This window comes from Cervus canadensis, chromosome 24 (genome assembly GCF_019320065.1).
Source record: "Cervus canadensis isolate Bull #8, Minnesota chromosome 24, ASM1932006v1, whole genome shotgun sequence".
Lineage (NCBI taxonomy): Eukaryota > Metazoa > Chordata > Mammalia > Artiodactyla > Cervidae > Cervus > Cervus canadensis.
This window is the reverse complement of record NC_057409.1, coordinates 14,585,097-14,601,194: the sequence shown is the minus strand read 5'-3', so window position 1 is coordinate 14,601,194 and position 16,098 is coordinate 14,585,097. Positions and strand designations below refer to the sequence as shown.

Sequence of the window (16,098 nt, the reverse complement as noted above, 5' to 3'; positions counted from 1 at the left end):
GGTTGTAGGATGTTAAATTCAACATAAAAAATCAATTGTAAAAAAAACCAACACAACCATCTCATCCTCTGTCATCCTCTTCTTAGCAAAGCCAAATAAAGTAAATAAATACTAAAAAAAAAAAAAATTGTATGTATATGCTAGCAATGACCAGCTAGAAATAGAAATTTTATCACTTATAACACCATAAAAGGCATAAATGCTTATAAATTAACAAAGTATGTATAAGACCTGCACAAAAAACTGCTAAAAAATTAAACACAGAAATAAATGGAGATATATCTTCATCCATGATCCTCATCATATTGGAAGCCTCAAAATCATTATAATATCAACTTTCCCCAAACTGCTCTACAGACGCAACATAATCCCAATGAAATACCCAACAGGTTTTTGTTTTTTTTTTTTTAACAAATTGACAAGCTGAAACTTGTCAATTTTTTAAAATTTAAAATTTTTTTAAATTATGGAAATCCAAAGGACCAAACAATTTTAAGACTTACTATAAAGTTACAGTAATATTGACATAAGAAAAGACTCATGCACCAATGGAACAGAACAGACAATTCAGAAATAAACCCATGGAAAATATAATCTTTTTAATGTTAGAACTAGATATTTATTTTTAAAAACAAAACAATCACAACAAAAAGCCTAAGACTTTGCCTTATAAAAGCCATAAAATAGTATAATCACTTTGGAAAACAGTTTGGAAGTTTCTTACAGAGTTAAGAAAAGACACATATTAAACGACTCAGTAATTCCACTCCTAATTATTTAACCTTAGAGAAATGAACACATGTTAACACAAAAATCCCATATATGTATGTTCATAGAAGCTTTATTCATAATAACAAAAAGCTAGAAACAGAAATGTCTATCAACAAATGACTAAACTGTGGTATGTTTATACAAGGAAAAATTCAGCAGTGAAAAAGTATAAAACTATTGATATAGACAACAATATGAAATCGTTTGTTGTTGTTTTAAAAAAACTATTCCAAGTAAAAAACCAAACACAAGAGCACATATTGCATGATTCCATTTATATGAAATCCTAGAAAAGACAAATCTAATATACAGTGACCAAAAACAAATCAGTGCTTTCCCAAAGCTGGAGTTGGGGCAGGGACAGACTGACTGGGATGGAGCACAAGAGAAAATTTTAGGGTGACAGGAATGTTTTATTGATTGTGATTGCTATGATGATCTCACAAGTACATAAAACTGTCAAAAGTCACCAAAGTGTACACTTAAAATGGGTGCATTTTATTGCATTAAAACATGCTACAATAAAGTTGATTTAAAAAAAGAAAAAGTTAAGGCTTATTTCCAGATAAACATACCAGGTCGATTGCATGAGTTTATCTCCTCTTGCCCCTAACATCCTTCACTAAATTAGAAATGAAAGGTCTGAAATCAATGATCTTAGCAACCAGCTAAAGAAAACTAGAAAAAGAAAAGCAAATGAAACTCAAAGTAATCAGAAAAAAGGAAGCAATAAATATCTATCAGAATAGAAATTAGTAAAACAAAAAAATAGAAAAAAAAATCAATGAAAAGGCTGTTTTGAAAAAAGAAAAAAAAAAGAGAGAATACTACTGTTTGTAAAGTTATAAACCAGACTGATTAGAAGACAGAAAATACAAATGATCAATATTAAAAATAAGAAAGATATCACTAGATACTATAAAAAAGCTTTATAAGGGAATATTATTAACTGTGAGCCAATGATTTTAACAACTTAAATGCAATAAATTCCTTGAAAAAAAAAAAAAAAGATTACCCAAGTTCACCCCAAAAGAGATACCAGTTTTTCTATACAAATTCTTCCAGGGAATTCTCAATTCATTCTGTTAGGCCAACATTATTACTCTGCTACCAAGACCACACAAAGAGATTACAAGGAAAGTGCAGACCACATCCCTTATGAAGATAGACTCATAACAAAATTCATGACGAAATTTAAGCAAATCAACCCAATGCTATTATTACAAAGATTATACTTTAAGACCAAGTGCAGAATGCATAAGACCAGGAATTCATGATTGGTTTAACAATGGAAAATCAAAGAATGTAATTCTCTAACATTGTATGATTATCTCAATAGATGCAGATAAAGTATTTAATAAAACCCAATGCCCATTTCTAATAAGACCTCTCAACAGATCTTAAATATGAGGGAACATTCTCAAGTTAATAAAGGGTATTCAAAAAGAAACATAAAGCTAACATAATAGTTAATGGTGAAATACTTAATGTTTTCCTCTTAAGAGCAGCAACAAATTACTCGTATTACTTGTATTCAACACTGTACTGGAGGTAGCACAATAAGTCCAAGAAAAATAAATAAAATGGCATCCAAATTGGAAATGAACAAGTAAAAATGTATTTATTTGCTAATGACATGATTGTATATGTAGAAGCTGATGGAATCTACAAAATAGGTACTAAAACTAATAAATGAAATTAGCAAGGTTATAGAAGATATGATCAATGTACAAAAATCAACTGAATTTCCATATACTAGCAATGAATAAATCTTGGTAAAGATGGTAGCAACTGGAATTCATACACTGGGTATACAAAGTGGTACAACTGCTCTGGAAAATAGTTTGGTAGGTTCTCAACAAGTTAAACATATCTACCATATGACCCTGTCATTGATAGCATATCCATACAAAGATTTGTACATGAAAGTTTATAACAGCTTTATTAAATAGCCAAAAACTGGAAACAATTCAAATGCCCATCAACAGATGAATGGATACACAAACTGTGGTATAGCTATTTAGGGAATACTACTCAGCAATAAAAAGGAGTAAACTACCAAGAATATGATGAATTTCAAAATAATTATGTTTTAAGAAAGAAGCCATGCTCAAAGAAGTGTATAAAATGACAGCAAACCAGTGATGGCCTGGGGAGTGGAGGGAGCAAGAAAAGACAGAAAGGAAAGAATTACAAAGGGGCACAAAGAAATTTTGGGCTGTTACAGTAGTTTTATTTTGGTTGCGGTTCGTTTCAGGGTGTTCACCTATGTCAAAATTTAACAAATTGTATTTAAATTTGTACAGTTTATTGTATTTCATCAATTATAACTCAAAAGAGAAAAAATATCTGGAGAGAAACAAGAAATTAATTCATAAAGTAAGAATATGATAAGAAAAAGGTTCAAAGAGGAAAGAATTCTTGGAAATCATAAATGTGAATGTAAAAATAAAGAGGTCAATATAATAGAAAATATCCCAGAAAATATTAACAGAAAAAGAGACAGGTAGAAAAAGGAAAGAAAATATAGGAGACATAGAAGATCAGTTCCTGGAACTTTAATATCTAACTATTAGGAATTTCTTAGAGAACAGATTATACAGAGAAGAAACTATTATCAAGGAAATATAAGAACTTCTCAGAATTGAGAAATACATATCCAAATTAAAAAGGCCCACAGAGTGTCTATATAAAATACAAAGAATGGAAGAAAGAAGAAAAATAGCTACAGGGACTTCCCTGGTGGTCCAGTGGGCTAAGACGCCATGCTCCCAATTCAGGAGGTCTGGGGTTCAATCCCGGTCAGGGGACCAGATGCCATATGCTACAACTAAGAATTCCCATGCCCCAACTAAAGAATCCCACATTTGATCCCTGGCTCAGGAACTAAGATCCCACAAGCCCAGGGTTACTGAGTCCCCAAGCTCTGGAGCCTGCAGGCCACAACTAGAGAGACGCCCACGCAGACAATGAAAGATTGCACAAGCTACAACTAAGACCCAATGTAGCAAAAAACAAATAAATGAATATTTTTAAAAAATTAAACTGAAACCAGATTTCTTAACAGCAACACTGGATGTATGCCTTCAAATTTCTAAGCAAAAATTACTTTTCAATTTAGAATTTTCTGTCAAACCATCAATCAAATATGAGGACAAAGACATTTTCAGATATGGAGGAGCCCCACATATTTATTTCCTATATGCCCTTACTTAGAAATTCTCAAAAAAGTAAAAAGAAATTCTCAGAAGATGTGCTTCACTAAGACAAAAATCAAGAAAGAAGAAGAAATGGAATTTAGGAAACAGGATTTAACCCAAAAGGGCAGTAAAGGAAAATACTAAGATGACAGCTCTGCAGCAGGCCTAGAGAACAAGCAGTACAGATTAGAGCAGAAGAACAGAAGGCTCAAGGAAGAAAGTCTCCAGAAAATAAAAGGAATCGATAATTATTGGGTATATCTGAGCATTTGCAGGGGAAGAAGTGAGTAAGTGTGAGTGATAGTCACTCAGTCGTGTCTGACTCTTTGCGACCCCATGCACTGTAGTCCGCCAAGCTCCTCTGTCAATGGAATTCTCCAGACAAGAGTACTGGAGTGGATTGCCATTTCCTTCTCTAAGGGGAAGAAGGGGGAATACTAATAAGAATATAAGTTGCACTTGTAAAAAAATTAAAGATAAATTCATTTGTAATTTTTAAGAAAGTGAGGTAATTAGCTCCAGAAAAACAAATAAATTCAAGAAAAAAAAAAAATGAAACCATAGTACTATACCACTTGGCTTTGCAGTAAACAGTATTTACTTAGTTGTAATACAAATAATGAACACTGATTTAAGAATCATTAGGAAAGATACCACCAGAAAACAGAAAATAGCAAGCACTGGTGGGGATGTAGAAAAGCTGGAACCCATGTGCCTTCCTGGTGAGATTCCAAAATACTATCGTACAATCACTGTGTTAAATACTATGGAAGTAAAAAATTAGAAACAGAACTACCATATGACCCAGCAATCCCACTTCTGGGGACATATCCAAAAGAACTGAAAGCAGGGTCTCAAAGAGGTATGCACACCCATGTCCATAAGCAGCACTATTCACAGTAGCCAAGACGTGGAAGCAATCCAAAGGTCTACAAAAGCGGGAATGGATAAACAACATGTGGTATATATTATAAACACAATGGAATATTATTCATCCATAAGGGAGGAAATTCTGGCACATGCTATACCACAGATGAAGAACCTTGAGGAAATTATAATAAGTCAAATAAACCAGTCACAAAAAGTCCAGTATGGTATGATTCTATAAAGTATTAAAATTCATAGAAACAAAATGTAGAATGATGATTACTAGGGGCTTTGGGGGAGTGTTGGGAGAAGTTAGTTATTTTTTAATGGGTACAGAGTTTGAGATTTGCAAGACAAATGTTTTAGAGATTTGTTTTACAACAACTTGAATAAACAACACTACAGAACTATACACTTAAAAATTGCTAAAGATGATAAATTTCACGTTTTGTTGATGTTGTTTAGTCAGTAAGTCATGTCCTACTCTTATGTTACTTTTTTAAAATCACAATTAAAAAAACACTAACGGGGTCATGTCAGAAGACATAGGAGCCCACTTAAAGGATTTCTCATTGGTCAAAATTGGAACAAATTAAGCAACAAAATGGGTAATGACTATAACTGATTAGAAGATACTGATTTAAAAAAAAAAACAACGTAATAGTGATACTAAAAAAACATTAAATTCTTCATACAAGAATTAACAACTAGCAATTCTAGAAGAAATGATATATTTAGAAAACAAACATTTCCTATGCGACTCTCTGTGTAGTAGCTAATTCAGACAGAGATCACCAATGAATGTTCAAACCATTAGATGAACAACAGTTGTGCAAGGATTTTCAAATGGTGCCAAAGCATCACCCCCCAGATAATTTACTAATTATAAAGGGGAAAATGTACCTTCAAATGGAAAGATGTAGCAGTGAACATTTAACAAAGTGATCAAACTTAGCATCTCTATTAGTGGACCAATCTGTCATTAGATGGTGCCTCCTTACTTGATATAGGATGTATATACAATGGTACCTATGAATTATTCCAGCTTATGTTAAATGCTTAATCTGAATCTAATCCCTCCTCTAGGCCCAACTTCCAGTTTACAGGAAATACAGTGGATGGAGAAACAAGTTAAACACCACCACAAAGAAACAATCAGACACAATTCAGAAGGAGGGACAATCTACAAAACAAGTGACCCAGATTAAGAGAGACTAAGGAGACGATAACCAAACACATGATCCTGCTTGAACACTTTATAAGAAGATATTTTTCGGAAAACTGGAATACAGACTAGATATCAGATAATTTTAAGGAATTATGATTAAATATAAATTACCAAAAAACATGTGAAAATATTTAACCTAATTATTAAAACAAAATGTTAAAATTTACCTATTAAATTGGTGACAAAAATTAATACTAGTTTTTGGGGCAGGACAATCTGGTAACATTTAACAAAAGTTTTAAAAATGCTTATATACTTTACCCAGCAATTCCACTTCTAGGCATTCATCCTATAGAAATAAGAGTTGTATTACAGCATACTAACACATATATATGGAATTTAGAAAGATGGTAACGATAACCCTATATGCAAAACAGAAAAAGAGACACAGAAATACAGAACAGACCTTTGAACTCTGTGGGAGAAGGTGAGGGTGGGATATTTCAAACAGCATGTATACTATCTATGGTGAAACAGATCACCAGCCCAGGTGGGATGCATGAGACAAGTGCTCGGGCCTGGTGCACTGGGAAGACCCAGAGGAATCGGGTGGAGAGGGAGGTGGGAGGGGGGATCGGGATGGGGAATACGTGTAAATCTATGGCTGATTCATATCAATGTATGACAAAACCCACTGAAATGTTGTGAAGTAATTAGCCTCCAACTAATAAAATTTTTTTCACATTAAAAAAAATAAAAAAAAAAAAAAAGAAAGAAGAGTTGTACATAAACATTTATGAACCAGAATGTTCACTGCAGCATTACTAATGAAAATGGACATAACCAAAAAAAAAAAAGAAAATGGATATAACCTGATTTATCAAGATGGAATAATAAATTATATGATTCTTTTAATCACTAAAAACCCTTTAATTTGAGATATTTAATATGGACAGGTCCTTAAATACATTAAGTAAATGGAAGAGAGTAGTTATTTTTTGTGATCCTAGAGGACAGAACTAGGAACTACCACTGGAAATTATACGGAAGCACAAGTTGGTCAATGTAAGGACTAACTTTCTAACAATTAGAATTTTCTGAAAAGAATCTGAAAAAGAATGAATATATGCATATGTGTAACTAAATCCCTTTGCTGTACACCTGAAACTAACACAATATTGTATATCAACTATACTACAATTAAATAAAAAAGAATTTTCCAAGCAACAAACGGCCTGCTTCATGAAGTAACGAGTTCTGCACTATTAGACGCTAAGCAGAGGCTTAATAATCTTTTGGCAAAGATATATGGCATAGATTTACATGGTAGGAGATTGAGGAGAAGATCTTAACGGTACTTTCCAACTCTAAGAATTTATTATCCAATATAAAATTATCTGTTAGCGGGGATGACAAAAAGGAAGTGGTATGTATTTCTTTGTAAATGCTATTAATGACCCACGTGGCACTAAACTAAAAAGAGATTATACCTATATTATAATAATGGAGTTGAAGGATGATTTAATTATTATATTCTGTATCAATAATATACAAATTACTGATAAACTGAAAAAGATGATTTAACCTAATGCAGAGGGATCAAATTGAATTGATAGGAACTAATTTTGAATCTGTCCCCTATTATTTCTCTGTGTCTAATAAGGGGCCTGAAGAGTTAAACCCTTCCAAGGTAGACAGCACTAAACATCTCAAAAAGGACAAGAGGTACTCTGCTCCTTCTCTTTGCTTCCGGCTGCCCAGTAATTCATATATAAAGAAAGGAGAAAGAATATGCCCATATCTCCCCTGCAATATGATATATAAAATCTTTAAATTTTTGAGGTGTGGAAAGTAACACAGAAATTAGTATCACACTGGGTTTCTGAAAGGCAGAAGAAAACACTGGAGGCCTATGAAGGTTTTAGAGTAGCTAGTAATGTCGAAAATTCTTAAGATGTCAAAAAAGAAATTCCCTAAAAGATGCACATAAAAAAAAAAAAACAACACCCTTTTATTATGGAAAATTTCAAATATACACAAAAGTGGAGAATAGCATGTAATAAGCACCCTCACCCTCAATCACAGTCACTGAGCTTCATTTATCAACATTTTTGTAAAGCTGTTTTCTCTAATTTTTCAGATTGAGTTTTTTATATTGTTTTTAGATTTAAAAACAAATACCTGACATCACATTATTTTACCTATAAAAACTTCAGTATGAGAAGACACAATTTCTTGCTAATAATACTAAATATTCAATAAACTTCCCATGGTAAGGTACTGTTCTATGTATACTACTACTACTTACACATATAATTTTCATGTCAATTAAGCTTCACTGTTATCTTCATCTTATAAATGAGAAAACTGAGTTTTTACTGGCTCAAGGTCACAAAGTCAGTAAGCAGTGGTGCTGGGGTATGAACCCAGGTTTTAATTCTAGACCAGACTTTGTTCTCCCAACCACTAAAGCAACTGACTTTTCTCTTAGTTATTCTAGTTGTCCCTTATGGGATATAGATTGTTGTGATAAAATGAAAGAGGGATTGCTGAATGAGGAAGAGATTGGAAAAGATACAGTAATATGAGCAGCTACTCACTGCTCTTCCCATGAAATTTTCTTTTTAAATGCCCCAAATGAGAAAGGAAAATGTGACTGGATATCATCATTGTCAACTACCTAAGATATAAGAGAAAGTAAGTCACCTTAGAGAGGGGAGCAATGATCAAGTCTCTTCCACAGAGGTTGAATATAGATGAACTACTTTTAATCTGCCCCTTCAATGACAGCAGGGGCGGGGGTGGGGACCTCTCTAGTTTCACACATCCTTTTAGTTCAAGCAAAGGGATCTCACAAGGAGGGGGCCAAGCAATCAGTACAAGTGCATCTGACTGCTTAATGAAATCTGAGGAAAACATAAAAGAACCTGGAGTAAAAATTCTTCTGGCTGATATCTCAGAGTTCTCAACCTTTAGCTCACAGCCTTATAAAACAAAAAAGAAAAAACTACCAAGTAATTCAAGATTTGTCAAAGAAAGGAGAGTTCTCCTTGGATCTTTGGCCAAAAATCCTTCTAAAACCCTCCCTACTGATTTACAACAGATCTTAGAGTAACTGAACTAAATTATCTTCTGTGTAGAGGCTGCTTAGGACATTCTTCTTTCCCAAACACAAACTTCTTCCCTGTTCCTACTGCACTTTATTCATAGTTCTATTAGAACACTAACCAATATTGCATTAACTCTTTACATTTTCAATCCCTTATCTTCAAACTGAGCACTACTGAAAGTACCTGAGAAAACTGTGCTGAATGAATAGAGAAAGAAGCTAAGATGACAGAATATGAACTGAAGCAATTCTTTCACCAGTATTTTCTAACCTCCACACCTTCAGTATAATTTACAAGCTTCCCTTTAGGAGTCTTCCCATCAGCTAATAGTTCAAGATGAACAAAAACATGAACTATAGTATAGTCTCTTGAGGCCTGGAGAAAGAATCTAGCCATTTTGGTTTGCAACAGCTTTTGACTGACAAAGAAAAACTCACAGACTGAAGAATCTGAACAGTAGTCAACCCTTCCAAGAGTTTTTATTCAGATGCCAAGATGCAAGATGGTATCCAAAATACCTGCTTTTTACTTTTAAATGTTGAAGGCAACAGGGATAAAAATTAAAAAAAAAAAAACCCCAATGATTACTAAGCAGTGCCTGGTTGTCATTTCTACTATTTTTCAGATCAAAAAAAATCCAAAGCAAAAAAATTCCAGGCAAAAAATGTCTGGTTATAGACCTCAACCATGGGGGAGACTCTTTTCATGTACTGGTATGAGTCTCCTTGGATGCCTCTCTAATACTAGTTAGCCAAACAAGGTTGAGGATTATCTGGTTAGGCAATCCCTTAAAGTGAAAACCTTTGGATAAGGAAATTATCTTTCTCACCAATTTGTAAAAATTCAAGACAATCTCCCAGTTTAAGCTATATCACACTGGAATAAAAAAGTCTCACCATATTTTTTATAGGCCATTCTTTGGTTACCATGTTACCTTGGTTTGAATCCACTGGGTCTTCTATATGAGCAATGACATTCCTGAGATAACTTTGCTTCTGCTTTTCCAGGTCTGACGGTGAAAATGTCGGAACATTAGTCCTTTATCAAAGCAAACCAGGGGGAAAAACAATCGGTTAGAAGCATGAGGACAGTGCTTTGTAGAGAATCATATACTGTTCATGGGTTGTGTGTGCTTAGTTGCTCAGCTGTGTCCGACTCTTTGTGACCCCATGGACCGTAGCCCACCAGGCTCCTTTGTCCATGGGGATTCTTGAGGCAAGAATATTGGAGTGGGTTGCCATGCCCTCCTCCAGGGGATCTTCCCAAACTAGGGATCAAACCCAGGCCTCCGCATTGCAGGTGGAATCTTTACCATCTGAGCCACCAAGGAAGCGATGGATTAGAACAATGAACTCTCATAACACTAAGATGCAATGACAAAAGACAGTGTTAGTCACGTAATGCAAAGCTGCAATCAAGTATAGAGCTGAAGAAAAAAGATACAACCTCCTGTTAACAAGGCATAGCAAAATGAAGACTACCTACTCCACCGAGAGAGGAAGCATTTTGAGCAATTCAAGGTTAGTAAGGAAACAACTAACTTCATAAAGCCACACAAAAATTGAGTAAGATAAAGACCAAAAAGAATCAGCTAGATCTGGCAATTAAAACATTGGTGACCTTGGCACAAACAACTTCTGGCCTTTGCTCATGCTGATTATACTGTACTGAGTGTCTGTGGATGAGATCGTGAATTTATTACTGCTCCAAGTAGCCTGACTTGTGTACCTTGGTATAATTTTCATTGTATGCAACTCACAAAGCTCCTTGAAGTAACCCAAACAAAACAGAGAAAAAACCCAGAAAACTGGGACTAGGGGGTTATAGTCAAAGGACTTTAGCCTTATCTGTACTACTGAAGAAATTTAATATCTGTAACCAAATTTTTAAAAAGAATCTCACTGTAAGGAAGCACATATGACACAACCTAAAAAAATAGCTTTGCTAATTGAAAAGGCCCATGTAGAGATACTGCCATCTCCTGGCAACAAGAAAATAGACTGAAAAGGTGACCCAAATCTGCAACCTCTATAAAATTTTTTCACCAAGGACAGATATATGCAAGTTGGGAGAAATGTTTAAATGACTTTCTACATAGATATATCTTAACATTTTTGTTAAAGTTATTCTAACTTCCTATGCCTGTGAACAGGCTTCCCCACACATAGGAAAAGAAATCTTACATTTATACAGTGCTTTCACTAAAGTCTTTTTTTCTTCTTAAAAATAACCCTATGAGGCAGCAGAGAAGGCATCATTAGCCTTATTTTATTGAAAAAGAAACTGAGGTCAGAGAGTATTTGACTGTCCAAGGTCACACAGTTATTGGTAGTCCCAGAACTTCAAGTATGCTTACTTCTGGCGCAGGGCTTTTTTCCCACACTAAGGAGAAACTCAGGAGAGTAAGAAAGCAATTGAACAGAACCAACATAAACCAGAATATTTCACTATATTCTTACCTTGTTTTGGTTTGCAGAACAGGAATGACTTTGCCTAGTCTTTTTTCATGGACCTTTAGCTTCCCAGAATCCTTGTCAAGAACATCCTGCTTTTTTCAGAGCAGAAGGAATGAAGAAGGGAAGATGGCCTTAGTTATAAGAAAATAACTAAAAATATTACTTATGGAAATATTCTTGAACTAAAGGTTACATAAGCATACTTGTGAACTTTACTGTACCAGGTACTAACAGAGGTGCTTTAAATGAGATGATAGTAATCTCAAGGAAAAAAAGTAGAATAGTAAAATCATCATCTTATTCAGTAAATGGTTAATTTTATATACCAGTTACTATGAATATATTATTTAATTAATTTTCCATATACTGTAAAGTACTACTCACTCCAGTTTATAGATAAGAAATGTGAGGAAACAGAGAAGCTAAATAATTTGCCCAAGGACACAGTGCTAGTTAGGCTTCAAGCCCCAATTTATTTGAATACAAAGCTCTGTTATATAGTTTCATTCCTCTCTTCACCTTGAAAAACATACTTACTTTGTTTGATGAACTGGAAACTGGTAACTTCATTTCAAAACTTGATTTATATGATCCATTTCTCCAGGATGACCCTGTATTAGAAGTCTCTGAATGGTCCAAGATCTGAGAGAATACAGGCGTAGGTTTCTTACTGTTGGATATATTTTTATCAGAGACAGTATGTGGAAAATTATTGTTTGAAGAAGGGAGTGGGGGCCCATCATAGGCAGAGTTATTGGGGCTGATCCCTTCAGATTCTGTGCAAAGTGTGCTCTCATTTAGGCTAAGATCATCTTCTCTCATCTCTTCCCCAAGGGAGGAGGGTTTTTCAGTAACTCTGGATGTAACTTTGGACACATAAGTCTTGTCCTTATCAAGTACAACATCACAAACTGTTGGATCAAATGGTGCAACTGTAACTTTTATAAGATTCTTTTCTAGTGCAAAGCGTCTGTTCAATGGTTTAGTAGGAGTTGGTCCATGACCAACTGATGTAGTTAGTTGAGGTAGTTTGAATGTGTCAGGGGTCTCAGCTTCTGGTCCCATGTTGTATGGTGAATCTTTCTCTTGGGGAGTGTCAAGTGGAATTTGACTCCCCTTCTCTCCCTTCTCAACATTCCTGCTGTCATCATTAGGCAACCCTCCTCCCCAAGGAAAGTGCTCATTTGATAGGTCATCATCCTTCAAGAGTTCCTGAATCTGTTCCTCTGTGAAACTGAAATGGCCATCATCTTCTCCATCAGATAGCTCCAGCAAGGAGTCATCCAATTCATCCTCATCCAAGGAACTCCAAGAAAAAGGAGCATTGTCTTTAGGCAAGAGAGAGGTACCAGAAGACTGTTCAGAGGGCACTAGTGAGCACATCATATCTGGAGAAATAAGAGGCAGTTTCACTGAGAACAGGAAATACCCTTTTAACAAGTCCAATCTGCTTTAGAGAGTGATAGTGTCTTAGTATTTCAAATTCTTTGCACTATGACTTGTAACACGAGAAAGTTCTAAGATATTTAACTTTACCAGAATCAGGGGAATAGCTATCATAACAATGAGATTTTTTTTTCCTATCAAAGTGGCAAACATTAAAATGACACGATAACCTATTTTGGTGAGAATGTGAGAAACAAGGATTCTCACATACTATCAGTGAGAGTATAAATCAGTACAATATTTTGTGGAGAGTAATTTGGCCATAGCATCTGACTCAGCAATTTCACTACAAGAAATTTACCTTGCAGAAATACCTGTACAAAGGCACATAGATACAGTTAAAAGGTGTTCAAAGCAGTATTATTCAGAACATCCAAATATTGGATACAACCTAGATGTCCATCACCAGATCTGTTCACTAAAATCATGGTACATTCATCTTATGGAATACTTTACAATTATTTAAAAACAATGAAGTGGATCTGAATGTAGCATCACTGGAATAATATCTATAACATACAACAAAACAAATATATATATATAAAATGTTTGGATTTTCACAGTGTATACTTTTTAGAAAACACACATATTACTTTTGAAATTTTAAAAAGAAACAATTTTATGCATACAAGAAGAAAAAAAATTGTCTTTCATACTGTATGGAGCTGCTGGTGTGATCTCTGCCTTTGCCACGAGACCAAATGGAAAAAGGGTTCAGCTCCTGCTAGCTGTTCCTTTCGGGAGACTTGTCAAAATGATTGACTCCCACCTTCCTGCAGGCACAAAGAAAATTAGAGGATCTTCTCATCACTTTCAACTCTGCTAATTACAAAGTCAACTGCATTATGCTTTAAGGTGCTCCATCTATTAATTTTGATCTTGATATTTTTTAAAATACCACAAAGTTGGATTCTGAGTCAAGAACATCAAAGAAAAATCTTTAGAGGAAAAATTATGCAACTTAAGGAACTAGTTTTCTTCCTCCCAACAATTTATACTTTCTTAAGAATATCATTTGCTCTAGTAGGATGAACACGGTCTTGAGAGTCTAAAGATCTGGGCTACGGTCCTGGTTCTGTCACTAACTAGTTGTGATAATTTGGGCAAGCCATTTAACCAGAGACTTGTTTCCTCATATAAAAAATATGGAAGGGATAGAGAACTGGGATTAGATGATGTCTAAGAGCAACTGAACTGAACTGAAGATTCCACCAAGATCCCAAAGTTGTAGTCATGACCATACATACAAAAACCTCATTTTCAATACATACATAAACACAAAAAACAGGTCTAGAAAAACACAACACAAAATTGATGATTATAATAACCTGCAGGGGCATCGAGAGAGGGACAAGGGGAGACTTCACTACTTTACTTGATATTTATATATACTTGTATAATTAAAAATTAGGTGTTAAGTAGCTAATGATGGACCTGATCTCTCATTATTTTCTAGATGGCAAAAGTGATAGAAAATTTGGAAAATTCTTATAGCCTTTTAACTGCAAATTCTTCCCCACCCCACTTCCCTCTCTAAATTTTAGTTTTGGTTCATGCATTCTTTCAGAAAACATTTTCTAAGCTACCATCAACACACATGACTGAGCTAGATAGTATGTCTCTATATGATTTCTAAGAAATAAAGATACAGATTCTACCCTCAAGGAATGTATAACCTTCCAATAAAGACAACACTCAACTTACACACCAATATAAGAAAATACAAAATGGTATGGGCAATAAAGCACTAGAGAACTACATGAAGTAATGTATGTTAACTCATTATTGCAATCATCTTGCATTATATGCATATGTCAAGTCATGTTGTATACCTTAAGCTAATACAATGTTAGTGACTCAGTCGTGTCTGACTCTTTGCAACCCCATGGATTGTAGCCCACCAGACTCCTCTGTCCATGTAATTCTCCAGGCAAGAATACTGGAGTGGGTTGCCATTTCCTTCTCCAGGGGATCTTCCCAACCCAGGGATTGAACCCGGGTCTCCTACATTACAGGCAGATTCTTTACTGACTGATCCACCAGGGAAGCCCCAAACTAATACAGTGTTATATGGGAATTACATCTCAATAAAACAGGGAAAATTAAAAAAAAAAAAAAAAAGCCTTGCTCATCTTAGAAATGAGACAAATGGGACAAAAAGGGAAAGACTACTAAGCACCTATACTATAAACTACGCACTGTGAGACACATTTTACAACTCTAACTCATGTAACTCTATAACACAGGTCTTATCAAAGAAACTAAACTGCTATAGTTAAACTTAAGAATTGCTATGATTTTTTTTATCTTATTTTACCAATTTTTCAGCAATCGTGGAAGAGTTCTAGGCACCAGGCTTCCCACGTGGTGCTAGGGGTAAAGAATCTGCCTGCCTATGCAGGAGATGCAAGAGAGAGATGCTGATTGGATCCCTGAGTCAGGAAAATCCCCTGGAGTAGGAAATGGCAACCCACTCCAGTATTCTTGACTGGGAAATCTCATGAACAGAGGAGCCTGGCGGGCTACAGGCCACGGGGCCACAAACAGTTGGACACAACTGAGCAACTGAACACACTCTAGGTAGGCACTGAAGCAGGTGTCTCTATGAAGAAAAAAGTGATTTCTCTGCCCAGTGACTGGGTTATAGAGTAAAGTTATTTCTTTAGGCAGCAGTAGAAAAAAGGTTTACTTTTGAAAAATATTTCCTTTACTTAATAAAGTTTGTGCTTGTCAAGCACAAGTATGACAGACACTGGGGTTAAGTAGCCACTTTCTGAGAAGCTCTGAGTCACAATCGCCATTCTCCTACTCCTTCCAAAAGTCTAGTCCTGGGAGTTCCCAGGCAGTCCAGTTAGGTAAGGATTCTGCGCTTCCACTGCAAGGGGCTTCCACTGCAGGGAGCATGGGATCCTACATATTGTGCGATACAGCCAAAAAAAACCCCAAAAAACAAAGGGTCTAGTCCAAGCACTTGCTTAACCAAATGAAGAATTCAATACATTTTCACTCTTGGGAAACTAAAGTTCAGAGGCATTTAATGTACTGAGTATACAGAGCTAATATGCTAAAACAAGGATCCA

General features: G+C 35.1%; 1 protein-coding gene across 6 annotated transcripts in view; it reads right to left on the bottom strand.

Annotated features, from left to right (window-relative positions):
- The window catches only part of LOC122426885 (S100P binding protein), a 34,074-nt gene that overhangs the window by 14,732 nt on the left and 3,244 nt on the right, over positions 1-16,098 (bottom strand). For 4 of the 6 annotated variants that reach the window (XM_043446155.1, XM_043446154.1, XM_043446156.1 and 1 more), the window contains 4 exons: positions 13,675-13,791; positions 12,110-12,960; positions 11,576-11,664; positions 10,051-10,154 (listed from right to left, as the gene is read on the bottom strand). In XM_043446155.1, coding sequence (XP_043302090.1) covers positions 10,051-10,154; positions 11,576-11,664; positions 12,110-12,958 — 1,042 coding nt within the window. In that variant the 5' untranslated portion in view covers positions 12,959-12,960; positions 13,675-13,791. The remainder of the gene's footprint in view (positions 1-10,050; positions 10,155-11,575; positions 11,665-12,109; positions 12,961-13,674; positions 13,792-16,098) is intronic. The other 2 variants (XM_043446159.1, XM_043446158.1) reach the window with 2 other exon arrangements.